Source organism: Triticum dicoccoides, chromosome 5A, assembly GCF_002162155.2.
Source record: "Triticum dicoccoides isolate Atlit2015 ecotype Zavitan chromosome 5A, WEW_v2.0, whole genome shotgun sequence".
NCBI lineage: Eukaryota > Viridiplantae > Streptophyta > Magnoliopsida > Poales > Poaceae > Triticum > Triticum dicoccoides.
Genome location: NC_041388.1, coordinates 431,138,897 through 431,158,542, shown reverse-complemented (window position 1 = coordinate 431,158,542; position 19,646 = coordinate 431,138,897). Strand labels below are relative to the sequence as shown.

Sequence of the window (19,646 nt, the reverse complement as noted above, 5' to 3'; positions counted from 1 at the left end):
GTTTACCTTCAAGCATAAGAAACAGCTTCTTGGCAAGACCACTCAGGAAGGCCTCCAGATCATTTTTCTTCCCAGTCAACTTACTGACTTGGTCGGTCAGGGCAGCTTTATCAGTTTTCAGTCGACTGACCTCCTTGTTGGCGATCCCAAGAGCAGCTTTCAGATTGGTATTGTCTTGTTCAAGCTTGGTGACTGAAGCTAACTTCTCGTCAGCAAGCTTGATCTTCTCAGCTAGTTCGAGGTCTTTCTTCTGTTGGGCCTCCCTTACCTTACCTGCAAGTTACAGCAAGATCAGATTTTGAAACAAGCAAGGGGAAAAGCAGTCGTCAGGGTCTCACCAAACATACCTTCGGTCTCCTCCTTTGCCTTCGTCAGCTTCTCCTGAACCAGCTTCAAGCTCAGCTCGAGTTGAGTGTGCTTGTTTTCCAACTCAGAGTAGCGAGCCACAAGATCACAGGAGTTCTGCGAAGAACCAATCGACTAAATGTCAAATATAATTCACTTCCGAGTGAAAAAGGAAAAATCACACGTTTCTAAGACTACAGCCGAATACAAGCATTCGACCGTAGTCTCGGGGACTACACCCAGTGGGTGCACTCAGCGTGCCCCCACTAATCCTGTTGAAGATAAAGTCGACCAGTCGACCTCAAAAAAAAAGAGATGTATTCTTTAAGACTGTAATCAACTGCAAGCAGTCGACCACAGTCTCGGGGACTACACCCAGTGGGTGCACTCAGCGTGCCCCCACCGGTTTGTGAAATCCAGTCGACATAGTCGACTGACAGAAAGATTGACATCATAAAGCCTAAGGCCGACTGCCAGCAGTCGACCTTAGCCTTGGGGACTACACCCAGCGGGTGCACTCAGCGTGCCCCCGCTAACACGGAGTTTAATCGACACACCCAGTGGGTGACTACTATAAATTCTGGAAAGGAAAAGTTTTTGGTAGCATATCCAACAGAACAAACGATGGTCGACTGACCTGAACATTGCTTTGGAGGGCAGAACTGGCGTCATAAGCTGCCTGGCTCGCATCCCGGATGGTCTTCAACTGCTCCATCATGATTCCTGCCTGGCGTATCGCCTCCTTCGCCGCGCCAGCTTGGTCCTCTGGGACGTGATGCGTCGTGAAGAGGGAGGGCTGCTGAGCACTCGTCAGTGGATCTGCGAAGGACACCGTGTGTCGAGTGGTGTTCTCTTCCTCCGCAATCAGAATCTCAGGCGCCGTCACATCCTGGGGCACCTTGCTGGCGGACGCTTTCCTACTCCTTCTGCGCTTCAGCGGTTCCTCATCCTCATCATCATCAGGGAGATTGATAACAGCATTGGGTGGAGCTACGGAGAAGAATCAGGATCAGAGATCGCGAGTCAGTCGACTAAAAACGGCGTTAAGAATATAGTACCTGGTTTTGAAGTTGCTGCGTCCTCCATCTCATGGTCATCAGCCCGGGCTGAGGTCTCAGAAGTAGCAGCACTGCAACTCCAAAGAATCAGTCGACTAACTTCAGCGTCAACCAGAGACAAAGTTCACACAAAATAAGAAGACTTAAGCAGCACGATTACCCTGATATGGTGGGGATGGACACCTTCATCTTCGGCAGGAGCTTGATCGGCTTCGACGGGGCCGCCCTGGGCTGCTTTGGCGCCTTTTCAGTCGGCACCGGAGAGGTGGTCCGAGGGCGCTTGGTCGACTGAGCAACGGTCGCAACCCCCTTACCACGTTCAGTCGAAGGGTCTTGGACAAGCTTCGACCGCCTTTCTGAGCGCGGTGGTACGACCTCCTCCTCCTCTTCTTCCTCGTCTTCAACGTCATCTTCATCACCGTCATCATCATCATCGTCATCATCATCCTCAGCAACGTCCGAGTCCCATTCCTCCTCCTCCTGGCTCTCGCCCCCACTCGCCTCACCCTCCTCAGTCGGAGCTTGTGCCCCATTGGGCATCGAGTACAGCTCGGTGAGGGCCTAGTAGATATCAAGACAAGGATCAATCGACCAATCGGCAGGATAAACAGAAACGAATGTGACAAGAACACAGTGGAGAGCAGAGCAGGCATACCTTGTTTGGATCGCTGTTGTGGTCGAGTGGAGGAATCCTTCTGGCTCCGCGTGGGTTGTCCTTGTTTCCGGTAACGGCGGCTATCCATCTTTCCAGAGTGACATCGTCGACTGCTTCTGGATGGACTCGAGTCTCGTCTTCAGTCCCATAGTACAACCACATGCAGTGGCTCCGGAACTGAAGGGGCTGGATACGACGCCTAAGGAAGACCTCCAGGAGATCCATGCCCGTCACTCCCTCCCGAACCAACTGCACCACGCGCTCCATCAACATCTTCACGTCAGCTTTCTCCTCCGGAATCAACTTCAGAGAGGAGGGCTTGTTCACTCGGTCCATGGTAAACTGAGGGAGTCCACTCGACTGCCCCGGCGTCGACTGGTCCTGGCAGTAGAACCAGGTCGACTGCCAGCCTCTGACTGACTCGGGAAAGGTCATGGGCGGGAAGGTGCTCTTGTTCCTCACCTGGATCCCCAGACCCCCACACATTTGGACGACTCGGGTTCTTTCATCGCCTGGGCTCGCCTTCTTCACGGTCTGAGAGCGACACGTGAATATATGCTTGAACAAGCCCCAGTGCGGTCGACAGCCCAGGAAACCCTCACACATGGACACGAACGCGGCAAGATAGGCGATAGAATTTGGGGTAAAGTGGTGGAGCTGCGCTCCAAAGAAGTTCAAGAAGCCACGGAAGAAAATACTCGGCGGCAAAGAAAATCCACGATCAACATGGGTGGCCAAGAGCACGTACTCACCCTCTTCTGGCTGGGGCTGCCACTCCTTCCCCGGAAGCCTCGCAGCTCCATGAGGGATCAAGCCCTCGTTGGCCATGTCGAGGAGATCTTTCTCTGTGATGGTCGACTGGATCCAGTCTCCTTGGACCCAGCCCTTCGGCAGGCGGGATCTGGACGAAGACCCGTCGCGGCTGGTAGATCTCCCCTTCGCCTTCTCCGACGCCGACGCCTTCTTCGCGCGTTCCAGCGCCGCCGTCTTCTCCTTGGCCATGGTTGCCGGCGAGACGCGCGAGGGGAAGTTGTGCGGGGGCGAGAGTGAGCGCGCTGGACGGGGACGAAGGGAGCAGAGAGAGAGAGAGAATGCTGAGGCACAGTACAAAAAAAATCCTCGCCGGGCGCATTTATAAGGTCCCTTCCGAGTGGATGACAGGTGGGCCCGGTCGATCTAATCATATCCAGGAACAGTTATGAAGACGGGATACGTGGCGAAGAAAGCGGCGCGAAGATCGAGGCGTCCATGTCCCGTCCCATCCGAACGCCGCGGTCCGCTCCGCTTCGCGCGCGTCCCCAAATTTCGCATCCCGCGGAATCCGCGAACGGCAGATCGGTCTGTCAGACGTGGGGTTTCCCGCGATCCGTCGCTCGGAGATCGTCGAAGCCCGAAAGATCACTCGACGAAAGAAGAGAATGGATCGAGTCGACTGAAGACAAGTTGCTCACTATCGACGAAGAGATTCTTTGGTCCAGAACAACGCACGACCAGTGTGCAAAGGTTAATCGGAAACAACATCAACTCCTTCCTCACTCGAAGCCTCAATCCATTCGGGGGCTAATGATGGGGTCATGTACCTAGGGTAGGGTCATGGACCTGATCTAAGTACCTTGCCCAAGGACACCCTTAGAAGAAGTCGCCTTCCGGTCGACCAACGAAGGACTCACTCGACTGACTTGAAGGACTCTACCATGAAGACTCACTCGACCACCAGAAGGTCAAGAGGCATTCTGCACTGCAACGGCCTGTAATTAAGTAGACTTTATGATAGTAAAGACACTTTATGTGGGGCGTTACCAGTAACGCCCCGGACTTAACTCACCTTAAACCCTCTCCTACGTGGGCTGACTGGGGTCCTGGCGCACTCTATATAAGCCAAACCCCTCCACAGGTAGAGGGGTTCGGCACCTTGTAACTCATATACTCATAATCCACTCGACCGCCTCCGGGCTCCGAGACGTAGGGCTATTACTTCTTCCGAGAAGGGCCTGAACTCGTACATCCCTTGTGTTTACAACCTCTCCATAGCTAGGACCTTGCCTCTCCATACCTACCCGCCCACTCTACTGTCAGGCTTAGAACCACGACAACCATCGCGTTGAGTGGTATGGTATCGCGGCGTCAACCCAACCCCACCACATTCACGCTTGTTCCGGGCGGGAGCTTCTTGACAGCCTCCTCAATGAATACGTTGACGTTTTCGCAGAGCCTCGGGGCCTGCCACCGCCTCGCACTCACGACCATCGCATCTGCTTGGTGCCTGGTACCGCACCGGTGGCTGTTCGACCATATCGCTACCCGGCTATCCAAAAAGACGAGCTCGAGAGACAGTGCGCGGACATGTTGGAGCGTGGTCTTATCCGCCGCAGCACTTCTGAGTTCTCTTCGCCCGTTCTTCTGGTGAAGAAGCACGACAGCTCCTGGCGATTCTGCGTCGATTTTCGTGGCGTCAACGCCAACACCATCAAGGACAAGTTCCCTATTCCTGTAGTAGACAGAGCTACTGGACGAGCTAAAGGGCGCCCGCTTCTTCACAAAGCTGGACTTGCGATCTGGTTATCACCAGGTGCGCATGCATATTGAGGATATCCACAAAACAGCGTTTCGGACACACGAGGGCCTGTTTGAGTTCCTCGTCATGCCTTTTGGACTCACAAATGCGCCGGCAACCTTCCAGGCTTTGATGAACGACGTACTTCGACCCCATTTACGCAAATTTGTGTTAGTATTTTTTTTGATGATATTTTGGTGTACAGCGCTTCATGGTCGGAGCATGTTCGACATGTGCGAGTCGTTTTGGAGCTCATGCGCCAGCACCAATTATTTCTCAAGCGCTCCAAGTGCTCTTTTGGGGAGGAGTCGGTTACGTACCTCGGTCACGTCATCTCCATCAACGGTGTCGCCATGGACAATCAAAAGGTTATGGTTGTTGTTGACTGGCCGGTGCCGCGCACAGTTCATGCGGTCCACGGTTTTTTGGGGTTGGCCGGCTACTATCGGAAGTTCATCCGCGATTTTGGCATTATTGCAGCACCCCTCACAGCTTTGCTCAAAAAGGATGGATTTCTCTGGTCTGAGGAGGCAACACATGCTTTTACAAGATTGAAGACTGCCCTGACTACAGCACCAGTGCTTCAACTTCCGGATTTCACCGTGCCATTCATTGTGGAATGTGATGCCTCTGGTTCGGGATTCGGCGCAGTGTTACACCAAGGTGCGGGACCCATTGCTTACTTCAGTCGGCCTATTGCTCTTCGTCATGTCTCCCTTGTTGCATACGAGCGCGAGCTCATTGGTCTCGTACAAGCTGTGCACCATTGGCGGCCATATCTCTGGGGTCGTGCCTTCGTTGTCAAAACCGATCACTACAGCCTCAAGTTCCTTCTAGACCAGCGCCTCGCGACTATCCCACAACATCATTGGGTTGGCAAGCTCCTGGGCTTTGATTTTACAGTGGAGTACAAGCCTGGCCGGCAGAATATTGTGGCTGACGCACTGTCGCGGCGCGACACTTCTGATGCCCGTGTGTGCGCCATAAGCGGTCCTTCCTTTGATCTATTTGAGGAACTTCGTCGGGCTACACACACTGACCCAGCTCTCATGGCATTCCGCGAACAACTAGAGAACGGCGAGCTGGGACCCCCATGGGCACTCATCGATGGCATTGTCACTTTTGAGCGTCGTGCCTATGTGCCACCTTCCTCACCACTTGTGGCAGATATACTCGCAGCATCCCATGATACCGGCCATGAGGGTATTCAGAAATCGCTACACCGTCTTCGTCGTGACTTCCATCTACCACAGGCCCGGACAGCTATTCAAGACTACATCCGCAACTGCCTAGTTTGTCAGCGTAACAAGACCGAGCAGCTCCATCCAGCAGGCTTGCTTCAGCCCTTGACAGTACCATCTCGGATTTGGGAGGACATTGCCATGGACTTCATTGAGGGATTACCAAAAGTGGGCGGCAAGTGTGTCATTCTTACCGTTGTGGATCATTTTTCCAAATATGCACATTTCATTCCGTTAGCGCATCCGTACACAGGTGAGACGGTGGCCAAAGCCTTCTTTGCTGACATTGTTCGTCTGCATGGCGTACCAGCCTCCATCGTTTCTGATCGAGATGTTGTTTTCACCTCTGGCTTTTGGAAGGCTCTCTTTGCTGCTTCTGGTTCTCGCCTAAACATGAGCTCAGCTTTTCACCCGCAATCTAATGGCCAATCGGAGGTCGTTAATCGGGTAATTGCTATGTACTTACGCTGCCTCACTGGTGACCGGCCCCGACAGTGGCTTCAATGGTTGCCATGGGCGGAGTACTGCTACAACACATCTTACCACACCGCTCTCAAGGATACGCCATTTCGTGTGGTGTATGGTCGTGATCCGCCTTCCCTCCGTGCATACTCACCGGGTGAGCTGCGTAATCAGGCTGTCGAGCGCAACATTGCAGACCGCGGCCAGTTCCTTATCGATGTTCGTGACCGTCTCCTTCAGGTTGTGCAACAGTACAAGCATTACTATAATGGCAAGCATCGAGAACTTTCGTTTGAGGTCGGCGAATGGGCTTGGTTGCGTTTGCAGCGCCGTCCAGCAGCGTTCCTTGGATCTGCTGCCAAGGGAAAGCTCGCACCTAAGTACTTTGGTCCCTACAAAGTCCTCGCCAAAATTGATTCTGTTGCCTACCGTTTGGAGCTTCCACCCCGCGCCCGCATCCATGATGTTTTCCATGTGGGTGTTCTGAAGAAATACCAAGGCCCTCCTCCAGATGCTCCACCGGTGCTGCCAGCCATCTTCCAAGGCCGTGTTCAGCCAACACCTTCCAAGGCGCTGCGTGCACGACTATTTAGGGGTATGCAACAGGTTCTCATCCATTGGGAGGGCCAACCGGCGTCTGATGCTTCATGGGAGGATGTTCCAGCCTTCAAAGAACGCTATCCAAGCTTCCAGCTCGAGGACGAGCTGTTTCAGAATGGAGGGGGAGATGTCATGTGGGGGCGTACGTATAGGAGACGTACAACCAGAGAGAGGAGGCCAACGAACAGGGGGTGTCCAAATTAGTATCAGTTAGTATCAGGTTTGGAAACGGAAGGGTTTTTTGTCCCAAAGAAGGTTTTCCCTACTGTTCCTAAAACAAGTAGGAGTCTGTTTCTATTTCTACTAGGAGTCGTCATGTAACTTGACTATTTATATTGCCTCCCTGTGGAGGAACGAATCAAGCAAGAAAAAAACACAACTTGGTTACCCTGCGCCTTGTGCGCCTCTCCTCTTCCCTGCCACGGGGCGACGAGGCTTCAAGCCTCGTCCTCCCGTAGAGCACAGCTACAACCTACAATCAACTCCCAACGCTCCTAATTCCCAAGCATCTGACAATTAGTTTCTTTTTGTTTCTTTTAGTTTAGTTTCTGTTTTAGTTATAGTTATAGTTATAGTTTAGTTTTAGTTTAGTTTTAGTTTAGTTTATTTTAGATTAGTTTTAGTTTTAGTTTAGTTTATTTTAGATTAGTTTTAGTTTTAGTTTAGTTTATTTTAGATTAGTTTTAGTTTTAGTTTAGAAGAAGGAGGAGGAGGGAGGAACAGAAGGAGGGAGAAGAAGAAAAGAGAGACCCCGACCCCCGACCAACCGACACCCTGACACCACACCCCGACCGCGGTCGACCCCCTGACACCCTGACACCACACCCACCCTCACCCCCGACCCCTGACACCACACCCTGACCCCGACCCTGACACCCTGACACCCCGACCCTGACACCACACCCCAACCCCATATATATTTGTGTTGATCGGGTGTATTTTTATTATGGTCATGATTATGATACACTTAAATTATATATATATATATATTATTATTATGTTCATGTCAGGTATCCAAATTTTTTATGTTGTACTAATTTCGTTTACTTTTTGTCATTGCAGGTGTTGACAGGATGGTGGGCAAGGGTCCAGAGCGCCCCGATCCTCCTGCGAGCGCTACTGGGAGGGGTGGTTCCATTATTCTAGCCCAGCCCCTCCGGAGAGCGTTGCTAGACAGTATGCAGACAACTGTTGCAGGCGCTTCTTCTTCGGCTGGGAGAGGTCGGGGGAGGACGAAGAAGCCTGCTAGAGGTGGACGTGGTAGCGGGAGAGGTAGGAAGGCTGTTACTCCTTCCTCGCCGCCACCCTCAGCTGATTCACCCGACCACAGGAGTGCTCCGTCTGACGTGGACCCGTCTCGGACTCCGGTCCATGAGCCTCCGGTCGCTGATCCTTCCCCCGACCAGACTCGGGTCGCCGATCCTTTGCCCCACGTGAGTCCGGTCCCAGAGTCTTTGTCTTAGAAGACTCCGGTCACGGGGTCTTCGTCCCAGAAGACTCCGGTCATGGGGTCTTCGTCCCAGAAGACTCCGATCACGGGGTCTTCGGCCCACGAGACTCCGGAGGCTAGTGGCTCGGAGGATGGTAGCGAGGACACCTTTTCAGATGATAGCTACAGCGACGACGAGCTAGTTGAGAAGGGCAAGAAGGTCTACAAGTGTGGCGCTACAAAGCTCCCGCCCGTGCCGACGACCCCCGACCAGAGGTGGTTGATTGCGCCTAAAGGGTTGAAGTAAGTGCATTTACTATTTTTTAACCTTTTGCCTTCATGTTCCTTCAAATTAATATCTAATGTGTTGGCCTTGTCATACTGCAGGGGCTGGGTATGCCCCAGTGGTTCCCGTAGGCCCAACCAGGTCCTTGGTGTGCTTTGCCGGCAGCACTTCCCTGGGTGGGTCACGTTGCCCGGTGAGGGTCAGGTTCCACATCTAGCACTGACCTGGGAGCTGTACTCGGTTGCCCCGGCCCCGCCGGAGGAGAGGGTCGATGGTGTCTTGTGCGAGACGGTGGCCGACATTGTGTTCCTTCGGTCTTGGGTAATTTCTCCTTTACGGAATTAAAAATCAACACTACCTAGTGATTGTACTAATCAATGTTGTCTTGTTTGATTGCAGACCTTCTACAGGGTTTCAGAGGGAGAGCAGGAGGCCGCGTGTATGGTTGTCGAAAACGAGTGCAAGCGCCTACTTCAGAACTTAAGGCACGAGGCTCGGGTTGCAGGCCGTTCGAGACTACTACGCCTCGAAGGGTATTAGGAGGGGCAAGCAGAAGTGTCGCGACAAGTTTCTGAGTAAGGAGAAGTACATGCAGGTAATTACCTATTCTTAAGGCCTTGAACTTAGTTTTCTTGATTTGATTCGTAGGCGTAGCGCTGAAATTTCTCTTGACTCACTTAGGTGCCCCCGAGATGGTGTGTGGATAAGATGGACTGTTGGGAGGCGTTGGTGGATGCGTGGTGCTCTCCCCAATGGAAAGTCGAACACCAAAGGGCTAAAGATAAGCGCGACCAAATGGAAGGTGTGCCACACCATCAAGGGAGCTCCAACCTGTTTGAGTACGGGGATAACTGGGTATGTGGTTTGCTACATGATTCATGCAATTCATTCTTCATGCTAGCATTTATCCCTTCCAAAATGACTTAATATGCTATAGTTAGCTCTAAAATGACATAATAACCTTGGATAGCTCAATAATGACATAATTAGCATAATTTGGTCAAAATGACATAATAATCTTGGTTACCTAAAAAATGACCTAAACTTGGCTTATTTTCCTCGAAAATGACATAATAACCTTTCTTAGCTCCAAAATGACCTATTTACATAGCAATATCATTCTTCATGCTAGCTTGAGCCCTTAACTAATATTTTGCTCCTCTCTCTCAGGCGCACTACCACAAGAAGCCTGTGCCAGGTCTGTTCGACCTCTATGGCATGGCCCATATGGCCCCGTACAAGAAGGCCAAGCCATTCACGGAGTTTGACCTAGATGATCCAGAGAGCTTCACCAACAAGACCTCCCACCACAAGCTTGTGAGGTACAGAGACGAGGGGAAGGCGAGGAAAGGGGAGGACTTTAACCCGAGCCAGGATCCTTTTGATACAGAGCTGGTGATGATATCTGGTGGCAGGAAGTCCCATGGCTCTCAAGCCATTGGTGATGGACTGATACGTTGTCCTAAGACTCCCGCAAATCAAGAAGCGCCTGAGTAGCTCTGAACCTGAGATAACGCCTCGTACACGGCCCGCGGAGATCGCCATGGCGGTTAGTTATACGGACTCTCTCACCTTTCCTCCATTATATTGTGTGTGCGTTCATCGATGATTACAGTGCTAACGAGGAGTGGTGTGTTGCAGGCTATTGTTGAGAAAGAGAGATTGAAGACGAAGGAGCTTGTGGAGGAGGCAAAAAGGGAGGCAAAAAAGGAGATGGAGGAGAAGACGGCTAAGCTGTTGGAGGAGGAGAGGAACCGGAACGACGTCGCTAACCGGGCCCTATCCGAGCTCATCGTGGTATGTTTCTCGTGCATATTAGCCCAATCATGCACGTAATGTTCGCATTACTATCCAATATGACTGACTCGTGAGAACCAAATGTGCAGACCATGTGCGAGAAAAACGGCCAGGCCCCTCCGCCGATGCCCCAGATTGCTCCGGCGAACACGGTGAGTTTGATTTGAATGGTCGTTGCTTACTACTATTCACATTTCAATTTGCGAACTTGCTAACGAGACATTATTGGAAATGATCTTTGGTGCAACATGGCTCCCGACAAGCATCGACCACTCCTTCTGCCAATGCCGGAACCCCGACCGGTCCTTCATCTCCGTCTGGCACTGGCGTAGCCCCGACCATTCCTACACCTCCGTCATAACGGTATTTTTCTTCTTATTTAGCGTGTTTAGTCCATTTATGACATAATTTAGCCTATTTAGTCCACAAATGACATAATAAGATGAAGAAAATCAAGGAATAGGAAGATCTTCTTCTTCTTCTAGTCTTATTATTATTATTATTATTATTATTATTATTATTATTATTATTATAGTTTTCTTCTTCTTCTTCTCCAAAATGAAGTTAGCTCTAAGTTATATCAAAAATGGCATAATATGCTTAGTTAGGTCAAAAATGGCATAATTAGCTAGGTAAGCTCAAAAATGGAATTTTTCTTCTTATTTAGCCTATTTAGTCCATTTATGACATAATTTAGCCTATTTAGTCCACAAATGACATAATAAGATGAAGAAAATCAAGGAAGAGGAAGAAAAGAAGGAATAGGAAGAAAAGAAGAAGAAGAAAACTAGAAGAAGAAGAAGAAGAAGAAGAAGAAGAAGAAGACTAGAAGAAGAAGAAGAAGAAAAGAAGAAGAAAAGAAGAAGAAGAAGAAGAAGAAGAAGAATAAGAAGAAGAAGAAGAAGAAGAAGATCTTCTTCTTCTTCTTCTTTTCTTCTTCTTTTCTTCTTCTTCTTCTCCAAAATGAAGTAAGCTCTAAGTTATATCTCATAATATGCTTAGTTAGGTCAAAAATGGCATAATTAGCTAGGTAAGCTCAAAAATGTCATTTTTCTTCTTATTTAGCCTATTTAGTCCATTTATGACATAATTTAGCTTATTTAGTCCATAAATGACATAATAAGATGAAGAAAATCCAGGAAGAGGAAGAAAAGAAGAAGAAAATGAAGAAGTTCTTCTAGTCTTCTTCTTCTTCTAGTTTTCTTCTTCTTCTCCAAAATGAAGTTAGCTCTAAGTTATATCAAAAATGGCATAATATGCTTAGTTCACTCAAAAATGGCACAATTAGCTAGGTTAGCTCCATTTTACCTAAGTATGCTTACTTCTTCTTCTTCTTCTTCTTCTTCTTCTTCTTCTTCTTCTTCTTCTTCTGATTCTAGTCTTCTTCTTCTAACTTTCTTGTTTCCCATTTTGCAGATTTAATTCACTATATGGAAGCTTGCATGGATGGAGTGCTTGTTTCCCTTTTCTTTTTTTCGTTCGTATCGATAAAAAATGTGGAACTTTGTTATATGGATGCATGCGTGGAACAATGTGTTGGATGAACATTGTGATGTTACTGTAATATGTATGGATGGAACTCTGTTTCTTATTATGTATGTATGTTGTCATGGATGGAGCTATGTGTTGGATACATCATATGTCTGCTGTGCATGTGAAAAAAAATTATATATATATATATGTATGTATATCTGTGTGTGAATTCCTGTGAAATTAAATGGATTCAAATAAAAACAGGGGGTATGTAGCCTTTTTGCGGTCTGTGAGCGGGCGGCAAAGAGGACACGTGGCAGCTACCTGTAAAACCTGGGAAACATTGGCTGCCTATTTGGTCACTTTGCCGTCCGCTGGCAGACGGCAAAGATTCAAATCACTTTGCCGTCCACTGGCAGACGGCATAGCTGGCCACGTGGCAGCTCCCCAGTACTGCCTAGCTGAGCTCTTTGCCGTCTGCCGTCCGCTGGCAGACGGCAAAGAGCGCCGTTAACCCCCTAACGGCACTCACGCCACCGCACTGCCGTCCGTTGTCGTTGCCATCTGCTGGCCTCGGATGGTGGATGGCAAAATCCTTTGCCGTCCGATTCCAGGAAGCGGAGGGCAAAGAAGGCCTTTGCTGGCACGTGTTCAGACGGACAGTTTGCCGTCTGCTGGCGGACGGCAAAGACGTTTGCCGTCCGTGATCCATGTCTTTGCCGTCCGGCAAAGAAGCTGATTCCAGTAGTGTAAAACTGTCGTACCTGACTACTAAATGATTTAATAGTTAGACAATACATACTGACCTAATAACATCCAGGAGGACATAGTTTTTCTTGATGTCCTTCCAAACCATGATAAGTATGATGCCTACAATGAGAAGGAGATCCAATGAATGTCCAATAATATGGCTACAAACTAGTATAACTGAAAACCAATTTTAAAAATAAAAAAATACCGAATTTCAGCCGCGTAATCAGGCTGTTGGACTTGTGGCTTCTGTGTAACTCTGAGGACAAAACACTGAGCTTGTAGAAGATGAATGCGAGCACTGCATCAACAAATATGGAAGGCGCCGTCTTCCACAGTTGGTAACAGCCAACACATCCAAGAAATGCACCTGCATTTAAACATAATCACTACAATGCAATGGATTCGGCAGACAGCAAGTTAAAACAATGAACATACACCAGAGCAATTGAAATCAAACGAACCAAAGAGGGTGCCCAGCTGATAATCCTCAATGTCGTAGACACGGCGGAGCGAAAAGAGTTCCCCTAAGTTGCGAAGCTGCGGGCGGAACATGCGTCCGAACTCCGTCTTCAACACCTCCCATTCCTCGCTCCTGGTCTTCTTCTTACTGACGCGCGGCACCTCCATGTCAGGAGAAGGACAGGGGGGGCAACGCTGTAGAGGCAGTGCCTTAGAGCTTATGCACCCGAATGAACAATGGAGTTTAGGAACCCGGAAGAAGATCTTACCACTGGCCACGGGCATGAAGCGCCGACGCGGTGGGGTTGGGAGTTGGGCGAGAGGGAAACCCTAAGGCTCAGCTCCCTGGCCCCAGTTCCCGCAGCAAGAAGGGCGCTGCGGCCGCTGAAGGCTCCGCTCCGAGCAGCCGTTGTCCTCTGAGCCGTCGGGTAGGCGCCGGCGCCGCCGCAGCCGCCGCCGCACCGGACAGCCAACATCGCAACGGTGTCTCCTCTGCGCTCCCCGCTACCGCTTCAGTGGAGACGGACACGGGAGAGGCCCTATTCGGCTCCTTCAGCACTGAATCTTTGATCTGGGCTCGATAGAGGATCAAGTGGGCTTTATTCGCGAAGCCCATTAGCCCAACTGCTTCGTTTCGTCGGCTGTTTCCCTCCGTTTCGTTGACTGTTTATTCTTGTTTAGCGACTTGACTGTTTCGATGGGATTTTTTAGCGACTGTGCTGTTTCGTTTCGTTAAACTCCTTTAGCGATTGGACTGTTTGGATGAAAACAATTGTTGTAAATTTATTTTTAAATAGCTCATGCTTACAAGTAATCTGGGGAAAGACCTTGGAAGTGAGACATATGCTTAAAAACAAGAAAACACTACCACATGGTATAGTCTTTAGATATTTTTTGATCTGTCTGAAAAGAAGGTTCAATTGCTTGATTACTGAAAAAACTGCGGCCTGATTCTTAAAATAAAAATTGTTCAAAGAGTTCTGAATTTTTTTTGTGGAATTGAAAAAAGTTCATCAATTTTTTAAAATACGAAAATAGTTCACAAATTTGGAAAAAAAGTTCATCTAATTTTTAGGAAATTATTTGATTTTTCAAAAAACTCAACAAATTTGAAAACATTCATCAAATTTAAAAATCATTAATTTAAAAAAACATCAGAAAATGAAAAAAGTTCATCGATTTTAAAAAAGTTCACCAAAAAAAGAAAAAGGTTCATCAACTTTTAAAAAATAGTTCATGAATTGAACGAAATTATCGAATAAGGAAGAAGAGAAAAATGATTTTTTTAAAGAAGCGAACAAGGAAAAATAAAAGAAGAAAGAAAACAAATGGCAATGATACCATGTACCGGAGTTCCAACAACACCCAACGATGGGGAGACATGAGACATTCAACCATTGCCATTCATTTGTGCGACATGTCGTCAAATGATCATTTGGTGTTCCCAAGATGAAATGGAGAATTCTCGGAGGCATGCCATGGTACAAATCAGAGACCCAAAAGATGATTGTCACTGCATGCATGTGTCTCCATAATTGGATTCGTCATACCAAGTTACACGATGAGCATTTTGGCGAGTTTGACAATAATGCGTATGTGCAACCTCCATTACCGTGCCAACTCTCTACTACCAAAAGATGACGGTACCATGACCACACACGTGAGGCTATTACTAGCAATCTCGTACCTTGAATTATTCCTTCTATTTGTAGTTGGCCCCTTTTGTAACAAAGCAAATTTTATAACCATTCCAATTGTAATATTTACCACTGTGATATTCATAAATCTTTTTTGTGTTCACACTTGACGAGAAACTGTTTGAGACAACTAAGTGTTAGCAATTTAGCACACATTTTCAGTTCAGAGACATTACATAAATTTCAGCACAAACTCATCGACATTCTGAGACAACAATCTCGAAAAAGAACTCGACAACTGATTATGTGGACAGTTTCCCAGAATCTGATTCTGAAGAATCAAAAGCTGAAAAGAACTAGGCCCAAGAAGGCCACCCACAACTTCGACGAGGCGTGGGTCATCATCATCATAGTGAACAACGACAAGTGAAATGTAAGAGATGATGTTGTCATTGTGATCAAGAAACAATTTCTTAAATAATTACCATTTGTAACACATGGCATCATGCTCTCTGTTATTGTATCATCCCCTCTCTTAATCTCTCTAAGACCATTCGTGTACATTATCATACCCAGGGTACACCTGTCCTATCTTATTCTCCCCTCGTATTCATACTCAATCTCCCCAACCAAACTCTCAATCACAATGGGTTTCCAATTATCCATGTCATACTAATCATACCGGATTGAGTGTTCGTTGCAGTATTCTCCGTGGTTGCTAGTTCCAGCAAAATAATTACCATGATTCATCTCGATTGAGAAGTTTTTCGAGGATACACACGAGTGTGTGTATCATGTATTAGAGAAAGAAAAGGGGGTAAAGAGCCCCATCCACCGGAGTCTTAGTTGCGGTTACACGCGATTACATGACGACTCTCCGTCTACCCTCGCTTGAGAAGTGATTATTGCATTTTTTTTTCCTACAACAATAGATCATTTATAGCCCTTTTGCATTTTCCACAAAAACATTACTCCCTCCGTCCCATAATATAAAAACATTTTGCAAGCTAAATCAGCTTGTAAAACGTTCCTGTATTATGGGCCGGAGGGAATACTATCTAAAGCATGCTTATTTCCCCAACAAGTGTAAATGCCAATGCCCCAAAAGCATAATGATATAACACAAACATGCTCATGTGTGTTTATGTATACAAAAACATCATTTTCCTCACCCCATTGGCTTTTAATCAATACCCCATTTTCTCAAATCAGCAAACCCACAATTTCCGAAAACCCTGAATCCAAAAAGTCATATTTCCCCCAAATTAATGCCCATGATGAATCAGTACATTTTACATGCCCAAAATCCATGAGTTGGAAAACCTTAAGGGCCTGTTTGGTTTCAATAAGTCAGCTGACTTATAAGTCAAGTGACTTAAAACCACTGATTTATAAGTCACGTTTGTTTGGTTGTCACCTGACTTATAAGTCATCCGACCACACCTTTTCACCTTGTTTTTTTATGTAAAGATGGTGGGACCCACACAAAAAGGGGTGACTTATAAGTTTTAAGTTGGGGTGGAGCAACTTATGACTTATAGGTTGGGTGACTTATAAGTTGAATTGTTTGACAAAATAAGTCATTTTTTCACTTTTTGACTTATAAATTGATGACTTATTTGTAACCAAACAGGCCCTAAGCCCACCAAACCCCCAATTCGTTGTCCTATATAATAGCGCCCTCACCTCGAGCACCAACCAATTTTACTCGTATTTATTCGGGCCGCAGCGCCTATTGACCATTTCCACACGCAGTGCGTTATAAATAAGGTAAGAAGTTATATCATGTCAGATATTTATTATCAACAAAAAAAAGTTACGTCATGTCAGATAGACAGCTCCGGGCGATTAATGGTTCGAGTTCGATGTCTCGCCGTGTGCTCCCCGTCAACGAAGCTGCTGGTAAGGACGTGTCGTCCTTCCACTGCCGCTCTCTGGTCTCTGCGTTTATTTTCTTGACATCCTCCGTCGATCACCAATCAAATCCAGGTGCTCTGCTCAGACGCCAAAGGCGGTCCATCCAGGCAGCCGCCGCTAAGCTTTGACTGCAGCAACCATGGCAATGTTTGCCGTTCTGCTGCTGCTGGCAGCGCCGCTGCTTCCACCGGCAGCAGCGCAGCGGCCGCCGGGGTGCCGGCGGCAGTGCGGCAACGTGACCGTCCCCTACCCCTTCGGAATCGAAGCGCGCTGCCACCGTGCCGAGGGCCGTGGGTTCCGGCTCGAGTGCGACGACACGCGCCGCCCACCGCGCCTGACCGTGGCCGGCTACGGCCACGAGGTGGTTGCCATCTCGCTCGCCTCCGCCGAGGCCACCGTGCTGCTCAACGCCAGCCGCGCCTGCTACGACCGTGCCTCCGGCTCCGGCCGCGTTCTTGGCCGGCGGGAGTACCCCATGGCCCTCAACGGCAGCGCCTTCCTCTTCTCCTCCATGAAGAGCAAGTTCGTGGCCATCGGCTGCCCCGACCTGGCCTACTTCGTGGACGACGGGGGGTACTACGTGACCGGGTGCATGTCGGTGTGCCGGCCGTCGGAGCGCGCGCTGCCCGGGTCGTGCCGGGGCGACGACGGCTGCTGCCAGAGCAACATCCCGCTGGGGCTGGCCTCCTACCGCCCGCACCTCCGCAGCTTCGGCCGGCGCCAGCAGCAGCAGGGAGGGACGTTCCTGGCCAACTCCACGGGCTGCGCCTACGCGTTCATGGTGGACGCCTGGTGGTTCTGGTACGCCGGCTCCCACTTCAACAGGACGGGCGACTTCGCCGTGCCCGTCGTGCTGGACTGGGCCATCAGAGGCGCCGGCGCCGGGGCCTCCTGCGCCGCCTTGCGGGAGAACGCCACCGCCTACGCGTGCCGGAGCGCGCACAGAGTGTGCCTGGACTCGACCAACGGCCCGGGCTACGTCTGCAACTGCAGCAGCGGCTACGAGGGGAACCCCTATGTCCTCGGCGGCTGCATCGGTACTAGTCCGACTCCAGTATACTCTGTTCCCGAAATTCTTGTCCCGTCGCTCAGTTCTTGCTCATCGTACTGACGAATTCTGTCAAACTGGCTCAAACTGAAGATGTGGACGAATGCGCGCGACATGATCTGTACCCGTGCTACGGCGTGTGTACCAACACGCCAGGCAGCTACCTCTGCACATGCCCCAAGGGGTGGAGTGGAAACTCTACCGTGCAGGATGGTTGCCACCAGCAAGACAAATTCACATTAGCGTTGAAGGCTGTCACAGGTATAACATGCTTTGAGTCGTCAAGTTTTGTTCCAAAACATGAATTTGACAGAAATTCATGGGCACTAGCCTCTAGCTACCTTGTATTACTAATAAAACAGTTTGTAATTATGAACAATTTGTTCAGGTGTAAGCATAGGAGTGTTCATGGTGATCCTGGCGTGCTTCTGGGCACACCTGAGTCTTCAGAAGAGGAGGATGCTGAGAGCAAAGCAGAGGTTCTTCGAGCAGAACGGTGGCCTCCTCCTGCAGCAGCACCTGGGTTCGCTGGCCAGCTCCGGCGTGGCGTTCAAGATCTTTTCCGAGGAGGAGATCAAAAAGGCCACCGGCAACTTCGACGAGGCGCGGGTCCTCGGCCGAGGAGGCAACGGTGTGGTCTACAGGGGCGTCCTCCCCGGCGCCGGCGGCTCCACCACCGTTGCCATCAAGAGGTCCAGGGTGGCCGATGAGAAGCAGCTCAAGGAGTTCTCCAAGGAGATGCTGATCCTCTCGCAGATCAACCACAGGAACGTGGTGAAGCTGCTGGGATGCTGCCTCGAGGTCGAGGTGCCCATGCTCGTCTACGAGTACGTCCCCAACGGCAGCCTCCACCGCTACATCCACGGCGGCGGCGGCAAGAGCGAGGCGCCCTTGCCGCCCGGGGAGCGCCTTCGCGTCGCCGCCGAGTCGGCGCACGCGCTCGCGTACATGCACTCGTCCGCCTCGCCCCCGATCCTGCACGGCGACGTCAAGTCCGCAAACATCCTGCTCGACGGCGAGCTCACCGCCAAGGTCTCCGACTTCGGCGCGTCAAGGCTCGCGCCCGCCGACGAGGCCCAGGTGGCGACGCTTGTCCAGGGAACCTGCGGGTACCTCGACCCGGAGTATTTGCTCACGTGCCAGCTCACCTGCAAGAGCGACGTGTACAGCTTCGCGGTGGTGCTGCTGGAGCTCCTCACCGGGAGGAAGGCGTTCTGCCCGGACGGGCCGGAGGAGGATGACACCAGCCTCGCATTCTCCTTCGTCACGGCTGTCCAAGGGGGAAGGCACCGGGAGATCATGGACGGAAATGTCAGGGAGGAGCTCGGGGACGAGGTGATAGACGACGCCGCGGAGCTGGTTATACGGTGCCTGAGCTTGACCGGTGAGGAGAGGCCGACAATGATGGAGGTTGCCGACAAGATCGAGAGATTGAGAAGCTGCGCATGCAGAAATGCAACCGTATAGAAAAAAAAATATTAGTGAGCAAATGTTTAACTATTTTTTCTAAATAGTTTTTTTAGTGTACCGGCACACCATCCGTCCTTGGTGTGGTTTGCGATTTGTGTTATTGGATGGCCCACAGCTTTGTATCTCACTGCCTTCCAACAGAGCCCGGTCTGTATTCACTGCTCCCAACGTCACGGTTTAAAAAGCGCACTTAGAAATTTTCTGGAACCTAGATGGTTTTTTATTGGTTGTGAGATGGGTTAAAAAATAGCATTCATATTATGCATGCATATAGAAATAGTATATCGGAGTACTAATTAGCTACTAGAAATAAATGCAATGTGCTCTAAACTTTGTCTATTATGGAAATGCACGCAAATTTAACCGTGCCTTCTAAACTGTGACGGAGGGAGTATTACTTTAGGCCCACCTCTTTTAACTCTTTCTCTTTACTTTCCCACCACAGCCGCCTCCTCGGTTTGA

General features: G+C 49.5%; 2 protein-coding genes across 2 annotated transcripts in view; one reads left to right on the top strand and one right to left on the bottom strand.

Annotated features, from left to right (window-relative positions):
• LOC119302109 overlaps positions 1–13,624 on the bottom strand; it is a gene marked incomplete at its 5' end in the record, with an annotated part of 27,599 nt that extends 13,975 nt beyond the window's left edge. Inside the window, 4 exons of the mRNA XM_037579129.1 lie at positions 12,707–12,770; positions 12,859–13,020; positions 13,115–13,307; positions 13,382–13,624. Coding sequence (XP_037435026.1) covers positions 12,707–12,770; positions 12,859–13,020; positions 13,115–13,307; positions 13,382–13,624 — 662 coding nt within the window. The remainder of the gene's footprint in view (positions 1–12,706; positions 12,771–12,858; positions 13,021–13,114; positions 13,308–13,381) is intronic.
• Positions 13,625–16,667: 3,043 nt separating this feature from the next.
• On the top strand, positions 16,668–19,342 carry LOC119302108 (wall-associated receptor kinase 2-like). Its single transcript, XM_037579128.1, has 3 exons — positions 16,668–17,703; positions 17,808–17,975; positions 18,103–19,342. Exons 1-3 carry the CDS (start codon positions 16,806–16,808, stop codon positions 19,179–19,181), a joined length of 2,145 nt encoding a protein of 714 aa, XP_037435025.1. The 5' UTR covers positions 16,668–16,805; the 3' UTR covers positions 19,182–19,342.
• The last annotated feature ends 304 nt before the right edge of the window (positions 19,343–19,646 follow it).

What these genes read in the sequence shown, in the direction of transcription:
- LOC119302108 (XM_037579128.1), top strand. Translation starts at nt 16,806, where the DNA reads ATGGCAATGTTTGCCGTTCTGCTGCTGCTGGCAGCGCCGCTGCTTCCA. An exon ending in TGTCCTCGGCGGCTGCATCG is followed by an intron (nt 17,704 to 17,807) that starts GTACTAGTCCGA and finishes CTCAAACTGAAG; the next exon opens with ATGTGGACGAATGCGCGCGA. An exon ending in AGCGTTGAAGGCTGTCACAG is followed by an intron (nt 17,976 to 18,102) that starts GTATAACATGCT and finishes CAATTTGTTCAG; the next exon opens with GTGTAAGCATAGGAGTGTTC.